The 20018-nt window shown below is 39.6% G+C and overlaps 1 protein-coding gene across 1 annotated transcript in view; it reads left to right on the top strand.

The window, feature by feature from the left end:
* LRIG3 (leucine rich repeats and immunoglobulin like domains 3) overlaps nt 1-20018 on the top strand; it is a 46244-nt gene that overhangs the window by 21179 nt on the left and 5047 nt on the right. The window contains exons 4-16 of the mRNA XM_090273536.1: nt 4631-4762; nt 5341-5484; nt 6506-6649; nt 6952-7095; nt 7515-7658; nt 8519-8599; nt 9592-9663; nt 11999-12070; nt 12586-12749; nt 14907-15227; nt 16360-16641; nt 17546-17998; nt 18770-18928. Of these exons, the coding sequence (XP_090129662.1) occupies nt 4631-4762; nt 5341-5484; nt 6506-6649; nt 6952-7095; nt 7515-7658; nt 8519-8599; nt 9592-9663; nt 11999-12070; nt 12586-12749; nt 14907-15227; nt 16360-16641; nt 17546-17998; nt 18770-18928 (2312 nt within the window). The remainder of the gene's footprint in view (nt 1-4630; nt 4763-5340; nt 5485-6505; nt 6650-6951; nt 7096-7514; nt 7659-8518; nt 8600-9591; nt 9664-11998; nt 12071-12585; nt 12750-14906; nt 15228-16359; nt 16642-17545; nt 17999-18769; nt 18929-20018) is intronic.

The following is a 20018-nucleotide window of genomic DNA, read 5'->3' as shown; positions in this document are numbered from 1 at the left end:
CAGGACAAAACACTGCGCTAACAGGTGGAGGGAGCGGCAGTTCCGGTAGTGCTGAACTGGGTCCCTGGGGCCGGAGACCACAGAGGTGGAAACCCGAGCTTGTGTATCAAGGGAGGAGAAGAGCACAGTCTGTGCTCTGGGAAACCAGAGGAAGACCAGTGCTTCACCCGCAAGGTGGACAGGTAGGCAGACAGTCACCATCATCCCAATAGGCCATCATCTGTCCTCGGTACCTCCTGTGGTGCCCCTACACCTGGTCTTGCCTCCCTCCCACCCAGGCTTCCTACCCACTGCTGCCAGAGCAGCCTTCCTGTGATGCACATCTGACATTGTCGCCCCACCATTTGATATCTTCTATCCCCCTCCCCCTACTTGATCTTAAGATAGAGGCCAAACGCCTAGCACAGCCTACAGGGCACCACTTGACCTGCCATCTCCTTCCATGACACTCACTCGTGAACTTTCTCTAGTCTCTCCCCATGAACTCTACACTGCAGCCCTCAAGGCTTTCTTTCAGTTCTGCAAAGGGAAGAAGGCTTGCGGTGCTCTCAGGTGCTTCTGCTGGGAACACTAGCTGCCGCCTTGCCCAGGGAAGCTTTGCTGACCACCTGCACCCCTCCCACCCCTTTGTAGGAGACTGTCCTTTCTTTTTCCACTGTCCTCTTTCCTTATCATAGCACTGATTACTTCAGCGACCACTCCTGTGTCTCTCTTCGTCATTGTTAGATCTTGAGCACTCTGAGCAATACCATCATACAGAATGGTAAGGCATGTTTTCCTCTACATTTGAAAGGTATTGGGCAAAGTAGGCTGAACAGTGAAATGAGCAATGAAGGGAAGCCATTCTTGTTGGGCCTGAGAAGCCCAGGCTGAAATACCTGGGACTTCTGTTTTCCCTGTGGCCTCTGAGAAACCAGAGGGAACCCTGTGCGTTCCACCTGACCAAGACCGCAGGTCTGTGTTTGTCCACTGGGGGCTGATTATACTTGACCTCGGCGATGATTTAACCATGGAACACCTTGTACTGTCAACAAACATAGATGACCAGAATATTCATGATCCTTAGGATGTACTTGTCCAGGACTGAAATGCCTTTCAATACTTACAGTACCATATTGTGATTTTTGAACAATGCAGAGATGGCATATTCACATTATCTTAAGTAATGGAGAAGGATATTTACGCAGTTTGTTTTGTTTTTTGTTAGAACATTGCATGTTTCTCGTCCAAAACGTTAACTGCAGTGCAACTGTATTCGTCAGTTTTTGGTGTGTGTTCACATTTGGAGAAAAATGAAGGCTGGATTTGAATTGAGTCTTTGTCTCCTAGAAGTGGCTATTTGTGACCCACTGTTATCATATGTGTTTATACTGAAGGTTTTAAGTGATTAAAAATAGTTTTAAAGCAGTTTTCTAATGTAGTTGGTACATATCAGGTAGTTATTTGCTAGTTAAGTCTGAGAGCTAATATGAAACTGGTTTTGGATTTAATTCAGCTCTATTAGGACAGCGTTGAGCTTTCGTGATACAGGGACTATTATCCTGGCAGTGTAAGGGATTTTTGTGCTAGGGAGCAGCGCTGACAAAGACAGCACTGTGTGCGCGCCATCTCTCACTGAGCACTTTCACACTGCAGTTTAGGAGGTGTGCAGTTCAGGAAATTGCTGGCTTTGGCTGGAGCATACTTTAACTGCAAGGAAAATTTTACTCGTCACTCAAGTAATTGGCAGTTTTAATACCTTGTTCATAATTACCTTATAAACAAACGAAAATATAAACCAAAGATTGTATGGCCTGTTATCTAACTCATAGCCATATTTGACCAATGTGATAGACACCTGTGGGCCCCCCACTCCCTCCCACAAAAATACCAATTTGCCCCATTTATTGCAGAAATCTAAAGCTGAGCATTTTCTTGTTGTTGTTGTTAAATATAAATGTAGCTATACTAGCTCCAGACAGCCTGGGGGCCAAAACCAGATGCAAAGTTTAATGGGAGGTACTGGCTAGGGACAGGGGAGGGAGGTGGAGAGAGGTGGCACCTGGGCACTTAAGGGTTACTCCACAGTGGGAGGACATCCTGGTAATGCAAACAGTTGGCTTATATGTTTAAGAGAACATTTTTTTGGCCCCTAAAGCGTGGTTTTGTCTAACCCACACGCCCTGACCCAAAGGCCCTGTGGCTTGTCTCCTGGACTGAATCCATCTCCAGGACCTAGAAACTGACTAATTGTCTCACTTGCATTACCCTGTACCTCACAGCTGGATCAAGGACTTTGTACGCTGGCAAATCCAGATGTGGGAGATGGCCAGAATCAGAGGTCATGGCTGACTTGACTCTAAACAAAGTCTGTAAGACTTTATGGGAATTTGAGGGCTTAATATTTTTGACTTGTACATGGAGATGCTAATTCTGGTTTGTGTTTTTGTTCTTGTTTTTCACCTTGCCGTTATCACAAAGTTTGGCTTGTACCCTATGCACCATCTTGTTACCTTGTATAGATAGGATTACTTTAAAATGAGGTTATATTCTCGGATAACTTGGATCACAAAAGAAGATCCCCCACAGTCCTGAAAAGTAACATATGGAGGATTTTAACACTATTTTGAGAAGTTTTGTTAGTTATTTACTTAGAAAACTTAACCTTATTCTTGTGGAGAAAGCATCCCCTGAGGTTGGCACATATTCAGGATATATTCTACTCTGATGGGTGCCAAACACACACAGACTTCTAGGGCCCCCTCTTAGCAACCTGGGGGGCATGCACAGCTGGGGCATTTCCAGGGTCCCTCAGTGTGGGCAGGATGACAGCTCAGTCAGCCAGGGTGGGTTCCCACATTAGTTTGAAACCAGAAGAAGTACAGCATTTTTACAGGAGTGGGAAGTAGTAGGCATTTCTTCAGGTGAGTCTCCTCATAAGGACTTAATTGTCAAAATATCTTTAAACTGTGTGCCATGATACAAGCCTTCAGGGACTGTTTTGGGACCAATGAGGACTTATTCTGTGACGTGCTTTGGGAGTACTTCAACTATTAGATTAAAAGCTCTAATTTCCTAATTTTAAAATTAACTCTAATATCTATACCAGAGAAAGGTTGTTTCGATTAAATGGCAATGCATATATGATTAGCATAGGGCTTGGAATCTAATATGTCCTCAGCATGATTCAATTCTGTACCCATTCTAAGACAGAGGGAGAGAGACACGTCCCTGGGTCGAGGGAGCTCACAGGATGACAGACAGGACCACCAGGGTAAGGACTGTGTCAGAATACAACACAGGATTTTGTGAAAATACATTGGAATTGAACCTAACTCAGGAACCTTGGGAGATGGTGAGAGGCCTGTGAATTATAATAATGTGAAAGAGCTCAGTAAACTCAGGGTACAAAAAAAATATCTATTGGTAAGAAAGATACACATATGAGATATGTTTTCTAAGTTTTCTCATTAAGTGAAGGTTAGCTTCATACTATGTATAGAAATGCCTGCATGTCACTTGCGTTACAGAGTTCTGCAGATTGTATTCCATAGCACCTTCTGATTGTTTCATTGTTCTTGGGTTGGTTGTAAAGAGAAGACTCTTGTAGATAGACCGTTATCTTCCCAGCCTTTCTACATTAACATGTTATATTCCCCTGCTTAATGATTGCCTGAAAAGATAAAGATCTAATATGACAATTAAGATGGCCCACACATCAGTTTAATTTTTCTGTTCTAACAAGATGACTTTTTAATGCTGATTTGGAACCTGTTGTATTGATGATCTCTTAAGAGCTTTGCCTTGGCCTTTTTTTTTTTTTTTTAATTTGTGGTCTAAAGTGCACATCAGTAGAACTTCTCATGATGGTAGAAGTGTTCTGTATATGCACTGTCCCATTGGACAACCACCAGGCACATGTGGCTACTATGATTAAGGAATTGAATTTTAACATTTAATTTTAATTAAATTTAAAGGGCCTCTGTGGCTACCATATTGAACATTCCAGTCTAGTGTCTAAGACTGTTAATTAATGTCAAATATTTTAAATTACTCCCAGGGATTATTTAGACTGGGGTGCTCTTAACTAATACTTTACACTCTTTAGAGCCCTGAAGCATATCCTCTGGTTTTGAAGACTGCAGCAATTAATGTATTGAAACTTGATATTTCTTAAAGAGATCTCTCTATCATGGCTTCAAAAAAGTCCCAATCTGATGAGTATTTTAAGTTCATTGGCACCTGCAGTGTGGGTACTTTCCAAGCGAAAAATTAGAAATAGATTAGAAATCAAGAAGAAGGGAGAGGGAGCTAACAAATCAATGTCTGGCATGCCAACTTGGTGCTAGGCGTTCACATGCCATTTAATAAAAATGAAGAGGGACTATGAAAATAAAGAAAAATCAGTGTAAGTGCATAGCATTTGGATAACACACCCAGATTCTTATAGGAGTGTTTTTCATATATTCTAAAATTATGATATACTATTCAATTCAAAATTAAAGTGACTAAAGAGATGCTGTTTAACTTGTAAAAGTGCTTTTTAGAGCAATCAGTTTTCCATTTCTCTGGAGAACAAGTTTGGAATAGAAAGTATTTTTCACCTTTTGGGTTGTCGTACCATTACCTGTTATCTTTTCTATCATTCCAGAGCTGGAAACAGGATTGTTGAAATATTGCCTGAGCAGCTGAAACAATTTCAATCCCTGGAAACTTTGGATCTCAGCAGCAATAATATTTCAGATCTTAAAACTGTGTTTCCACCTCTACAACTCAAATATCTGTAAGTCAAGGTTTCTTTAGCAAAAACTTTTACTTGTGGTGAAAATATCATATTATAAGAAAATAAACATTAAAGTATAACAAACTCTGCTTATTTTTACTGCTGATGGATCAAAAATGTAACTTTCTTACTGATAATTTACTCTTGAGTCCAAATAGCCACAATCTTCATTTTACTCCTATACTTTGAATGACAAAAGAATTAGACATCCCTTGACGGTTAGAAAACTTGTGGGATGCAAAGTGCTCCTTTGAAAAAAATAATCAGATTTAAACCATTGTCATTTCATTGTTGGTTTATGACTAAATTAATAAAAATGAAATTAATTTTAAAAATGTGCATAAGCATCTCTAACAAATTTTTATAACCTCCAGGTTCTCCAGTTACTCTTCCCCTACCAGTGAGTGTGAATCATGGTCGATACTGGTCCACAAGGACCAAAAGGATGGTTATTTGAAGTGTCCATAGTTATAAATGGTGGTTAGGGTCTCTGGAGACTCTTTGTAATACAGATCATGCATGCACTCTGTCTTCCCAAAGAAACCAGAAGGAGAAGCTCACCTTCAAACTTTCAACAGGTATATCAACAGCAACCGGGTCACATCAGTGGAACCTGGATATTTTGACAATTTGGCCAATACACTCCTGGTATTGAAGTTGAACAGGAACCGAATTTCAACTATCCCACCCAAGATGTTTAAACTGCCCCAACTGCAACATCTGTAAGTAAAACATCCTCTTAGGTAATGTTTCCTCATCTCCTCTAAACCCTTGGTGTTTGTTCCCTAAAATCCACAGTGTGGCAGGAAGAGTTTAGAAGCAAGGCTGTGGCCCTCTTCCCTTTGAGAGCCGGACTTGTAGAATCCCTGAATCGGAGCAAGCCTTAAAAGTCACCTAGGACAAGCTCCTGCCTGACAAGGCATGTCGGATTGTTACCAGGAGAGCGAACAGTGTAATCATTGAACAACCTGTGCACAAAGGCGTCATTGTGGCACTGACGAAATCACGGGGACTCTCAGCAGCTGTGGTTTATGAGAATAATGCCGACAACTCCAGGAGGCTCTGATAGCTTAAGTGGCTGTAAAGAACTGTCTCGTTAATAATGGCTGAATGATCTGTGAACAGGCTCCTACAAAATAGTACTTTTCAACCTTGGCTGCACATTACAGACACTCGGGGAGCTTTTAAAAACCCCAGTGCCTAGGCCACACCCTAGACCAATTATATTAGAAGCTCTGGGGGTAAGATCCAGGCCTCAGTAATTTTTAAAACTCCCAGGTGATTCCAATGTGCAAGCAAGGTTGGGAGTGACTGCCTTAAAGAGAGAGCAATAAATGTAAAGAATCGCGAGAGTAACCAACTTTTGTAAGCAGATTCAGTAAGATAAACTTGACGTCCCTGTTCCTGAATAAACCTCATGTTTTCATGTAATATTCATTATTCTCATTCTGGATCATTTAAAAACAAATATTGTTTACTTTTATACTGAAATGGACACAGTTTTGAAATTAAAGTGTAGTCTAGTGTCAATATTTAATCATTCCAAAAATACATCACACATTTCAGAAGGAAATTTACTTACTGCTAATAAATTTAATTTTTTCTCAATTAAAATGTTTAGAAATTTAAAACAATATAAGTTAACACTGGCTGGTTTAACTATATTGTAATAAGATGACATTTTATTATTACCTCCAGAATTTGTCATATAAGCTAACTATTTAACTGTAATATCCAATGCAGTGAACTGAACCGAAACAAGATTAAAAACGTAGATGGGCTTACATTCCAAGGGCTTGGAGCTTTGAAGTCTCTGAAAATGCAAAGAAATGGAGTAACAAAACTTATGGATGGAGCTTTTTGGGGACTGAGCAACATGGAAATCTTGTAAGTGTGGATTATCACAGTTCTTACTCAGGTAGTATGATCACTGAACATTCAGTAGCTTTTATTTAAAATTCTATGTTAAAATATCATAATTTACAATCATTTATAATTTAGTTTTGTTTCAGGTAAAGCAGCTTAGAAATGTATTAGCATATGGTCTTTTTTGCTGATATCTCCATACAAAAAAAGCTAAATATCTAGTAACAATAGTAATATACAATAGGTTGTCAACATATGTCCCCTTTGAAAGAGACTCGATAATGACCTTTGGATGCTGTTTTTGATTCTTATTGTTAATGTAGGCAGCTGGACCATAACAACCTAACAGAGATTACCAAAGGCTGGCTTTATGGCTTGCTGATGCTGCAGGAGCTTCATCTCAGCCAAAATGCCATCAACAGGATCAGTCCTGATGCCTGGGAGTTCTGCCAAAAACTCAGTGAGCTGTGAGTTGCCTTTTATTCTCCTCAAGTTTGAGAGCAGGGATCATGCCAGAGCATGAGCTTCTTACCACTGATCTGTGAAATTTTCATAACAGTTTCCAAGGTGACAGCTTTTTTTCACATGCAACCTAGTCATATTTTTGTTGTGATAAGTTGAAGCCAACTCTGGTGTTTCAGGTCTGTGACGCAGGAGCTAAAGCAATGATGGTTATTTTCAAATAAAAGAGTTTTTTTTAATTACTCGGATTAGAAATAATGTTTCCCTGGGTATTATTAAGGAGGCAGAATTTTAGAATAAGGATTATTGTGATCACACATATTACCTGTCTTTTTAAATTAATTAATAAATCATTGTGTTGAATTAGAAAGTAAAAGCTATTATATTTTTATTGTTGTTGTTGATGTTCCTTTTTCCTTTACAGGGACCTAACTTTCAATCACTTATCGAGGTTAGATGATTCAAGCTTCCTGGGCCTCAGCTTGCTAAATACTCTGCACATTGGGAACAACAAAGTCAGCTACATTGCTGATTGTGCTTTCCGGGGGCTTTCCAGTTTAAAGACTTTGTAAGTTACACATTCTGCTCTCCATACTTGAACCTAATTGGTTCCTAAATGTGCCCACTCTTCTCGAAGCAGATTTCCTTTGTTGTGAAAGAAATATGTACAGCCTTAGAAGTAGTGTCTTAATCTTTCCCAGATCAGTTTGATTAAAATCGGTCCATTTCGTCCATATGGGTTTCTTAAAGGAATTAAAACAGACAGAGATCAGGTTGTTTTGGTGATTGTAGTTAGCCTTCTCAGGATCTCCAGGAAGTTGCTAACTGCTCAAGAGGAAAACAATTTTAAGTCCACTAATTTTTTTTCTTTATAAAATGCAGATTAAAAATTGCCAAGAGCAAAGTGATATACAAGGGCAGCAAAGGAAGATGCCTGTTTATCATACCAGTTATATCCAAATTTGATCTCTGTCCAAGAGTAAGAAGAGGGAATTGGATTAATTGAACTTTGAAAAATCTCTCCAACATTAATTTTAATGTTGTGCAATGGGCTTCTGATGTTTGCACTGTCAGAAACTTTTGCTGTGTTCACTATTTGAAGCGTTACATAATTGAAAGACATACTGTATGCTTTGGCGAACTCCTGCTTCTGTGGTTGGAACAGTGGTTTAAAAGTTTAATGTATTTTTCAGACTATTCAAGTCTTCAGAGTTTAGTCATCGTGATAGAGGAATTAATAGAGCCAGAGTCAGCTGTCCTGATTTTGGACAAAAACTGAAGGTGGTGGGAATTATGAGGACTTCATTACAGATTATATGCCACCTGGGTGGTGATCTTAGCTTTCTGAGTGTATCCCTAAAGAGAATGCTTGTATTTTGTGTTAAGTTCCTGGAACCAGTTTTAGTAACACCCTTTTTTTTATATTAGGGATCTAAAGAACAATGAAATCTCCTGGACCATTGAGGACATGAACGGTGCTTTCTCTGGGCTTGACAAACTGAGGCGGCTGTGAGTATGATTTGCCTCATAATTTGACTCACTCTTTGACCTAAAATAAACATTGTGTCTTAATTCAGTCAGTTCCACAAGCTTAGAGAGTTTAGAAATAAGTGCTTAATCAGGTTGCTATCCTCTGTTACTTCCCAAAATGAGTGCTGTTACACAAGATGTGTGTTAATTTGCTTTTCTTCTTTGGGTATAAGGATTTCATTCAATACCAGTTTAACTATTTTAATATCTAGATAAGAATTTTAAACTGATTTGTGTGCTTAGACTCTTTATTATCATTATGCTGTGGGAGAAGGCATGGGTGGGGTGCAGGGGAGCAATGGAGGGAATAGTGGGACAACTAATAGAAAAACAATAAATAAAATTTTTAAAAAGATTATCATTATGTAAAAGCTTCAGCATTTTGAAATTTTCACTACTACACTCTACTTACAGACATTTTTAAATGAAGTGACCCAGTATCTACCGGTAACCCTGAAGTAGGTTCCAAGCAAAATACAAAATAAAAACATGCTAATATTTAGCCATAAAATGGCCTTGCAGATGGCCAAGTTTTGTATTTTCAGCCAGTGGTTTTCAAATTGAGTTCAGATAGCCCTAAACTTCTGTGGATAATGAAGATATTCATAAGTAGAAAGGCCAAAGAGTAAGCTCCACTCTATTTGCTTCATTTATTAGAGTACTGAGAAAATTTACTTGGAATAAAGTTTCTGTCTATAGGAATGGCTAAACCCCTGCTTTAATTTAACCATCAGAGTAATTTATTGAACACATCTTTTTGCTGGGTTCTCTGTTGAATGTTGTGAAAACCATCTGAACCATATTACTGAAGTAGATGGCATGGATACATTTTTACAGAATATTTTGTTTAATTCAAGAAAATAAAGTATTCACAAATGATTTTCAGAGTACTTTTCATGACAATTCTGCCCCCAAAATGGTTTTTATTAACTATTCCAATGTAACTTTTTTTTTTTTTTTTTTTTTTTCAGAATCCTTCAGGGAAACCGGATTCGGTCTATTACCAAAAAAGCCTTCGCTGGTTTGGATGCATTAGAACATCTGTGAGTAGCTGGCATTTAGTTACCCTAAAGGTAGACTGAGATAGGTATTTACTTATGTGTCATTAAAGATAAACTAAAATGTCTTTCTTTTGGCATCCTCTTCAAACCATAAAGTATATTTACATATCTGCTTATCCTCTGTCTACCTACCTACCTACCTACCTACTTACTTATCTGTCTATCTGTATCTGTTTGGAAGTATACAGGTGCATATTTTCCTTCTGCATTTAAGACATTGCTGCAGATTACTGTTGAATTTTGCTTAGTTATTTTTCTCAAGTAGTGATGTATTTTATTTTTTTAAACACTATTATTTATACCCTGGCGGGTAGCTCCGTTAACAGCTTTGATCCCCACTCAGGGCACAAGAATCAACTAATGAATACATCAGTAAGTGAAACGACAAATTGATGTCTCTCTCTCTCTCTCCCCCACCCTACTCCCCCCCAATCAATAAAAATAAAAATTTTAAACAAATGACCATTTATTATATACCCACAACATGTCAGGTATTATGCCAAAGTGTTTATATATAGTCTCACATAATCATGACACAAAGACTATTAAATAGTATTATCTTTTAAATTAAGAAGTGGAGGGTCTGAGGGTTTATTGATTCCATTGGGCTGTTAAGAAGGTGACTTAGATATTAAAGATACAAAAAACAATCCATACAGTTCTTGAGAATGACATTTGGAGGGTATTAATACTACTTTGAGAGTTTTTGTTAGTTTGTCATTGCTGATGTTTGCTTCTAAAACAAACAAACCTGCTTCCCCCTCTTCATTGTCCTTTTTCTTGTTCTCTTGCTACTCACACATAAGTTAGCAACTGGCAGAACCCAGGACTCAAGCCAGGGCTGCTTCTGTTCTCACAGTATCCCTGCATCACCTGAGCTCTTGCCTTCACCACGTCTGCCACTGGCCATTCTCAGTAACTTCTGGCACAGAATTTTGAAGTGACATTTAGGGGCTAAACTATTTTCAGCTTTAGGAGAGCAGGTTAGGCCACCATGATAAGATTCAAAACCTGCACGAGTACTGAACCAACCAGCTGCTTATAACCATGAGTATATGTTTTATACTTGTACAGTAAAAGTACAAAGTAATATAAATACTTCACTCTGCCAAAAAATGCTTATAGCCAGAAATTTTAATATGTATTATATAAAAGGAGTTATCATTTAAAATACACCTTTGGTTTGTACCCTCAATCGTGCTGTGTGTTGAGAGTGAAGATGTAGCTGTTTTCTGTGAACCACATTGCTGTTGTCTTCTTCTGACTTACCTGTTAGTTTGCATACTGACAGTGCAGCAGTTCAGGGTGTGGGAGAATGATTGTGCGAAGCAGAATTTGGAAGGGCAGACCGGTATTGCTGGACTTACTGAAACAAGGGAAACTAGCCAAAAGGGTTTGTCATCTGATCCATTCCATTTCTGGGAAAGTGGAATTAGTGGATGAGTGGAGTATTAACTTCTGCTTCAAGTTTCTAAACCTTCTTGACTCTTCCAGCCTCTTTCTTTGCCCATGTTTAGTACCTTCATTGTCTTTATGGTCACTTGTCTCATTCAAAATCCTTTTTGTGTACTCTTACCCTTGTAAAGAAAAATCATTGTGGCGAGTGCTTTAATTCAAACTGCTTGTAAGTATGTACTAGCTAAAAATAAAACTAGCCCCAAATATTTGTTCGTTGTGTAAATGTTCTGCCTGAAGTGTTTGTTTGTTTTAGCAAGTACATCTTGTCTAAACACTTAGCCATCTTTACAGTAGCGATTTGTGTGTGGCAGAATTAGGCTATGAATAAACATAGGTTTTGAAATTGAAAATAATTGGATCCAAATCTCACCACCTTTTTCCTGCTGAGCAAGGTCATAATACCATCTTTTGGGTTGCTGTGAGAAATGAATGTAATATTCAATATATGTAAATCACTTAACAGTACATATCATACAAAATATTCTATACATGATGGTTGTTTAAAAGCATGATTATGAACAGTTGTATTTGTGTACTTAAAAGTTATTAATGGTTAACTTGAATAATAAATTCAATAAAATAATGTAGCAGAATAGCTTGGGCCCTTATGAGTCAAATACCTGTAAGTGGTAATGTAAAGAGAATCTCTCTCACCATAACAGAACTAGCCTCTGATACAGATAATCCTCCTTCTTCAACACAGGCTTCCTAATGGCCTCTTCAGGAGTCTGCCTTCTGTGCATTTCAGCATGTAGAGTATTCGTTTGGTGAATGCTGTGGGCAGTGTGGGTTCAACCTTTGCCTGACGGTGTGCAGAGCCCATAGTTTGCTCTAATGTATTCAATTTGATTGTTTTCAGAGACCTGAGTGACAACGCCATCATGTCATTACAAGGCAATGCATTTTCACAAATGAAGAAACTTCAGCAATTGTAAGCTTTTCTTTTCCTTCTAAGTTTTCAATAAAGCAGAGAGAGGGAAGCCACCGTGGGGTGCATCATCCTGGATTATGTCTCTGTAAAATGTGTCCAGCACATTCTTAACATTCCTGAATTTTTATACCAGAAGTCAAAGGAAGGCAAAAAATAATGAAAGGAAAATTTGTTCCTTTTGTTAAAAAGCGAGGTTTCTCTTCCTTTCTGTGAAGAATTTGCAATTTAAATTTGTGAGGCCTAATACAGTTCAGTGCCTAATCATAGTGACAAGTTTTCAGTAGTAAGGTAGTTTTGCTATATCAGCACTTCTGTCTCGGGAGGTCAGTAAGAACAAGAACAACAAAAATTGTGCTAATCTCATTTCTTGCATTTTAAGATGGCCCATAGGATATTATTACATGGGACGTGTGTGTTTCCATTTTCACTGCTTTGTTCATATTTAGTTGAGTTTAGCTTACTTGTACAAATCTGCATTTCATACAAAACAAATTGAATGTAATTACTCTCTTCAGGCATTTAAATACATCAAGCCTTTTGTGTGATTGCCAACTAAAATGGCTCCCACAGTGGGTGGCAGAAAACAACTTTCAGAGCTTTGTGAATGCCAGTTGTGCCCATCCTCAGCTGCTGAAGGGAAGGAGCATTTTTGCCGTCAGCCCCGATGGCTTTGTGTGCGGTGAGTGTAAGGACTGCCCTTGCCTTCATTCGTTCTTCTTTTTATTTCTCCCTTTTGTCCAAATAATGGTTTTGAATAAACGTATGCTCTTTCAATAAAGCTTTTATTTCTGCTGAGTAGATGGAAATGGATCTGTAGTTGGCTTATTTTAATTTTACAGATGAGAAGGGGAGTTTTCGTTGTCTTTGTTTTGGCACTTGGGTGGTTTGGTGGAAAGAGAACGATGTTGGATCCTCAGAGAATTGAAGGCTATAGTGCCAGCCCTTCTTCTGCTTAACGGAAATTCTCTAAAGTCTCCATCTCTGCATGCATGAAGTGGGAACTCTGCTCTCCGCTGTTCCCAGCTCTGAGGGTTGTTGAGAGGCGCTCGTGAGCTCAGTGAGGAGGCTGAAGGCAGCCCTGTGCAGATGCTGTTTATGTGCAGTAGAAAGAGAAGAGTATTAGTTAGTGATTTACAGGCTGCTAACATTTTTACTGTTAGTGGGTAGAGCATTTCAGGTAATGAAAGTTTGCATTTATTATAAATAAATGTAAGGTCTGTTGTTTTAGCATCGAAGAATTTCAGCCTTAGAAACCTGCTTACCCAAGTGCCACCTACTTAGTTAGCAGATCTGGATCAAAACCCCAAGTTTTTATCTCCCTAAGACAGTTTGCTGTCTACTACACTGCATGTTTACTATTCACTGCCATGGAGACCTTTGCAAAAATAAATATGATATAGAACAGGAAGTCAAAATTTCCTTAAATTTTAGCATGTGTGTTAGGATATTACAGAGCCTAATTTTACATTGGCCTTTAAAAGTTTATTTAAAACTTTTTCCCATGATTGTTTAGATAAGTATAAGAAAAATACATGTTTTTTTGTTTGTTTTTGTTTTGTTTGTTTGTTTGTTGGGTTTCAGCATTAAATGGTGCCAAGAGTTTCTGGAAATAAAACATCTGATGTAGCTCTTGGGTCTAAACAAGCTTTTGGCATTTAGCTCTGAGGACCTGATCTAGTTTCTCAGTTCTCTGCTTCCAAGATATGAACTCTTCATTACAAACAGGGTGGGCCAAAAGGAGGCTTACAGTTCATATGGAAAATAGCACAATAATAAATAACAATATAACAATAAACTCCATGTTGCACATATTCACAACTGAAACCTACTTTTGCCATGCCCTCTATATACAGTATCTGTAATATTTCATTCCCTCCATTGTAGAGCATGAACATTGATTTATTTACGAGATAAGAATTTTACAATAATCATACAAAAGAAGAAACTCTGACATGCAGGCATGGCATTGGAAATTAGCAGCACTGGAGTTACCAGAGCGTTCCCCATATCCCATTCTCTCTCACAGGCACTATTTTTGCAGAGAACCCAAGTAATACATTTGGTAGATCTAAGATGTTTCCTTCTGGGTTTAGACCATCTCTAAAAACCTGTAGTTCAAAACGGTAACTTTTCCGAAAAGTAACAGAGAACTAAAAATAACTGTTTGGAATGAAAGAGTAGCTTAGCTCTAATTATAATGTAGCTCTGACAGAGTAGCACAGCCGCGTGATGGATTGTCCACTCTAAGCTCCGGGCTGAACCAGGGTCTCACAGCAAGCCATGGAGGGGCTTTTTCTTCCACTACAGGATTATTTTTTTCTGCTCTACATACAAATTACTGCTGGTAATATGAGTTCTGTTTTTGGTAAATGGGGTGTTAATTGCTATCTTTAGTAATGTTGATTGTCATTATTGATGTTTGATTTTTTAATTTTGCTGCTCCCTATATGTGGAGGACATGGGGAGAATTGCAGCTCCTGATAGTAGCATTTAAAGGTGGTCTGTGAGATTCTGAACTGATTTTTTTCTTGCATTTATATTAAAATAAAAAAAAATACAGGAGGTCTGGGATATACTATATTCCAAATAACAGTCTTCTCGCAGTTAGTGATTGATAGATCTCCGTCCCTACTTGAAGTGAATGAACCCCTTTATGAACGCTCTCCCAGGCTGTCGTTTCAGCACTGGGGCTGCTGGTCCATCTCTGACACATACTCAAAGGGCACAACCTAATAAAGCCCCTGTTTGTTGTGAGTTTCTTGGTGTTCACGTCTGAGTAGCATTTGCGCTCCTGAGCCTTAAAATGGTTTTGTTTCCTCCTCTCCGTTTTGAACAGATGATTTCCCTAAACCCCAGATCACGGTTCAGCCAGAAACACAATCAGCAATAAAAGGTTCCAATTTGAGCTTTATCTGCTCGGCTGCCAGCAGCAGTGATTCCCCGATGACTTTTGCTTGGAAAAAAGACAACGAGCTACTGCATGATGCTGAAATGGAAAACTATGCACACCTCCGGGCCCAGGGCGGGGAGGTGATGGAGTATACCACCATCCTTCGGCTACGCAATGTGGAGTTTGCCAGCGAAGGGAAATACCAGTGTGTCATCTCCAATCACTTTGGTTCATCCTACTCCGTCAAAGCCAAGCTCACAGTAAATAGTATGTGATCTGACTTTTCCTTCTGTACTTCAAGGCACCTTTGAGAAACAGAAAGCACCTGGGTTCTTCTTTCTCTTATTCCTGCTCCTGTCCTCTGCTCTCATAGCTCTCCACCAAACTTTTTTTTCCTACCTGTCATGCCACAACATTAAGATTATTGGTTATTTGTATCTAAGCAACCATTTTTTGCATCAACCCCATACATAGCATGGTGGGTAACCCAGAGATCAAACCAGACATTTTGTGCTCTTCAGGAGTTCATACTGGATTTATTTGATGTGGGAGGCCATGAGTATAGTGTGAAAATACAGCGCTTGTATCACAGAGATCTAGGTTTGAATCTTGCCACTTCTCCTTATAGCTGTGTGACTCTGAACCAGTTCCTTAACCTCTCTGTGCCTCCATTTCTACGTCTGTCTATTAGAGATAATAGTGCCTACCTTATAGAGGTATAATCACCATTAAATAATTTGTGTAAAGCACTTAGCAGAATTCTTAGAATATAATAAGCATTAAGTAAACAGTAAGTTTTAGCTGCTGTTAATAAAAGATATATATCATCATTTGCTCTGTGGGGCAGTTATACAGTTTTACAGTAGGATTCCTGCCACATGGTCATTTAAACATTTGTTATCCTCCATGGTAAAAGATTTTGTATACGATTTGTTAATGCATTGAATAAATGATTGCTGAGGCCTGACCACAGAACAATGTTGAGTTGACATTGTAGGACAAAACACATTTAAAGTCATAGAGTATAAGAGCCAGGAGGGACTGAAAAAAAGAAAAGAAAGGTGGAGTGGTCAGAGTACAAAGAGATAAATTGATTTGCCCAGGATCTCACAGATAATTATTGAGGAAACTGGAAAATAGCAGAAAGACCTTCAGTCGGAAGATTCGGGGACCTATGATTCATCCTGACTCCATCATTTCTGTACCTCTGTAACCTTGAGGGAGTCACTTAATCTTTCCTTCTCAACCTTAGATCCCTTATCTTGTAATTAGAAGTAATCCCTGCCTTAACTATGTCAGGGACACTTGTAAGTGTCCAAAAAAAAAAAAAAGAAGAAGAAGGAAAATGAGCCTCTAAAACTCCATAGTGCTAATGCCCACATTGTTTTTCTGATTTCAGTGCTCCCTTCTTTCACCAAGACCCCCATGGACCTTACCATCCGTGCTGGGGCCATGGCGCGCTTGGAGTGTGCTGCCCTGGGACACCCAGCCCCTCAGATAGCCTGGCAAAAGGATGGGGGCACCGACTTCCCTGCTGCAAGGGAGAGACGTATGCATGTGATGCCTGAGGATGATGTGTTCTTTATCGTGGATGTGAAGATAGAGGACATCGGAGTGTATAGCTGCACAGCTCAAAACAGTGCAGGAAGCATTTCTGCAAATGCAACTCTGACTGTACTAGGTAAGTAGATATTTTCAGGTCCTACAATATAAAGTAGTCTTGAAGATACTAGCTCACCCAAAGATCCTAAGTTTTGAGGGAGAGAGATGATCCATAAGACATGGCCCTTTGTTGCAAATAACAAATGGCTTCACAGAAGCTTTGAAGTCAGGAGTGCGTTCCATCTTCAAGTGTGTGTCCAGCGAGATGAATCTGCTCCCTGTTCGAGGAGAGGGGAAATGCTTTCCCTTTTTTTCAGGGTTCAAGATCCCCATCATGCAGTCTCCACCAATATCTTAACACTAAAGAATAAATGAAGAAATAAATATATGAACATATAGGGAAGGACCTATTTGTCTTTTCTCAGCTAACTCTACCATTCTGAATATTGGAGTTTGCTTTTTATCTTTTACCTAAACAAATGCTTTTTGAAAATGTGAACATGTTTATCATATGTGTATCTTTAAAGGAGTTAAAGTAAGCTGTTAACACCAAATAATAAAAGTAAATCATTTTCAGAATTTTAATATAGGACTGAACACTTAGCACTAGAAAGTTTCTCTTTAAAAATTTTAATGTTCTGATTTTTTTCATGCACCAGTACACTCTTGTGCTTGGAATTATTTTAATACATTTTTTTGTTTCTGAAAAATGCCTAAAGTGTTTTGCTTTGTCCCTCTTCCACCATTCCTCAACCTTGTCAAGAATGAGGGAGATTGAGGTTAAAAAATATTAAATGTTAAATGACAGCTGAACAAGGAAATCAAATCCCAAATGTTGTATATGTTTAAACTCTTAAAGAAGCATGCATAGTAACTTGTGGGAGAATAAAATTTTCCCTTGAAATTTGAATAAGTTCAAGTTCTGGGTCTTATGAAAAACCTAATTTCATGTAAGAGATAGAAAACACAACCTCTCATTTCAGAAACGCCATCATTTTTGCGGCCCCTGTTAGACCGAACTGTAACCAAGGGAGAAACGGCCGTCCTGCAGTGCATTGCTGGGGGCAGCCCTCCTCCCAGGTTGAACTGGACCAAGGATGACAGCCCTTTGGTGGTCACCGAGAGGCACTTTTTCGCAGCAGGCAACCAGCTGCTGATCATTGTGGACTCTGACATCAGCGACGCGGGGAAGTACACGTGTGAGATGTCTAACACCCTCGGCACTGAGAGAGGCCACGTGCGCCTCAGTGTGATCCCCACGCCAACCTGCGATTCCCCTCAGATGACTGCCTCATCCTTAGACGATGACGGGTGGGCCACCGTGGGCATCGTGATCATAGCGGTGGTTTGCTGTGTGGTGGGCACGTCACTGGTGTGGGTGGTCATCATATACCACACAAGGCGGAAGAACGAAGATTGCAGCATTACCAACACAGGTGTGTAAACAGAAGCTTGGCATGGGTGCCACAGCTGTGTGTGTGTGTGAGAGAGAGAGAGGGGGAGAGAGATCCTGTGGCAGTTCTCCTCTGGAATGTGTGTCCTGCAGTCTGAGGCTGTGTCAGGAGGGTGGTTCACTTGTTTCAAGCTGCAGAAATACGGTTAGCTAAAAATAACACCCTGGCCCACAATACAGCTAACATCTAAAAATGAATACTTTTTGTTAAACCCACATCAGGATATCGTGCTAGCTGTGACTTCCACTTATCTGTGGAAGTCAGCCTATGTCCTCCACAAGATGGTAATGGAGAACCAGGAACAGCCCTTCCATTGTGAGGTTTATATTCTGCTGTACGTTTTTGTTGTGTCGTGTGTGTGCAGGAATCTAAAAAGGACACTAGTTATTCCTGGCAGAGGCCTGTGTGCAAACTCCTATGTCGACGAATAATATTAAGTCAGGACCATCAAGATTGATTCAAGAACTTAGATACTATCCCACAAAAATTCGTCAACCTTCCTTTTTAAACATCTTTTGTCTTTGAAGTTTGGGAGGGGCATCTCACAAGTGATCAAGTAGAAAGACCGGCTCAGGCTTCCCAGAGCAGCAGAGCCCTAGTCTGCCTGCCTGAGTATCACACAGTCAAGATGGCTTTGCAGGGGTAGATTGATTTGATTGTGCAGAAACCAAAATAGCATATATTGTTCATCAGGGAAGCCCATGGGGCCCTTAGGATGCTTCTTGGTTAATGGAATGTTGGTATTTATTGTAGATGAGACCAATTTGCCAGCAGATATCCCTAGTTACTTGTCATCTCAGGGAACACTAGCTGACAGACAGGATGGATACGTGTCCTCGGAAAGCGGAAGCCACCACCAATTTGTCACTTCTTCAGGAGGCGGATTTTTCTTACCACAACACGACAGTAATGGTAAGTGTATGAAATGAGCATGGGCTGTAGTTGTTCTGAAATAATCTGACAGAAGGCTTAAGTATAATACTAATTTTCTCCAGAAATTGATCTTAGAACCTGGCCTAAGATCACTAGTACAGCTAAAATTAAATAAATGTTCTAAAATACTAGAAAAGTCTTTGTTTGTGACAATAAAAGCAGAGAAATAGGTTAAGGAGAATTTTATTCCTCCATGCAGTGTAAATAGTTTCTTCGTGTTGTAAATATTCTTTGGCCCTGAATGTTCTACCTTATGAAATGACAGTGACTGGTTTCATGCATGATCTGAAAAGTTAAATGATTTAAAAATCATTTTATTTGGAAAATCTAATTCTGACTCTTGCTTTAAGAACTGTATGGTTTAAGAGTGCAGTCTTGGAACCACTTCTGACACTCCCTGGGTATCCTTGGGCAATTATAGTACTTTCCTGTTAGGTTGGGAAAAGTAAACAAAATGGTAATGAAAAACTACATGGTGTTTGGCACATACTAAGGGCTCAACAAGTGGAAGCTATTGACATTATTTTCAAACGTTTTGGCGTCTTTTCCCACAAGCATTCATTGAGTGTCTGCTCTGTGATGTACTCCATACTTGGGAAAGAAGAATATGTGTTTTCGGTTTTCACAGTTTAGTCGGTGGTGAGGAAAACTTCAACTAATGATTACTAAGTGCTTGGTAAGGCAGTGATAGAGGATGCAGAGATAAAAGATTTGAGCATGAAAGTAGATGTTCTGCTTAGACTCATTTGGTTGCCAAGAGCAGAGGCCCAAGCCTGTTCAAATGCAGCCGGGTTTACTGAAAAGACATTCAGGAAAGTCTAAAGGGACGGAACTGGAGCGTAACAGTGCCACCTCGCCTGGGTGCTCTGGCTGGCAGCTGGGCTGCCCTCAGAGCAGCTCCGGAAGTCTCCGGCACCAGAGAGTCCTGACTCTGCATGTTTGCTTCTCTGTGACACCACCCACCCTCCGTCCAGCTCCTGCTGCCCACCGTGTGGCTCAGCACAGCATCTCTGACCTTCACTGTGTCACTGCTGTGTCCGCTGCTAACTGACACATCATTTCTGGGCTG

Source organism: Furipterus horrens, unplaced genomic scaffold (genome assembly GCF_987537825.1).
Source record: "Furipterus horrens unplaced genomic scaffold, mFurHor1.1.pri manual_scaffold_4, whole genome shotgun sequence".
In the NCBI taxonomy this organism is placed as follows: Eukaryota; Metazoa; Chordata; class Mammalia; order Chiroptera; family Furipteridae; genus Furipterus; species Furipterus horrens.
The sequence above is the reverse complement of the archived record's forward strand: the minus strand, read 5'-3'. Positions and strand labels throughout refer to the sequence as shown.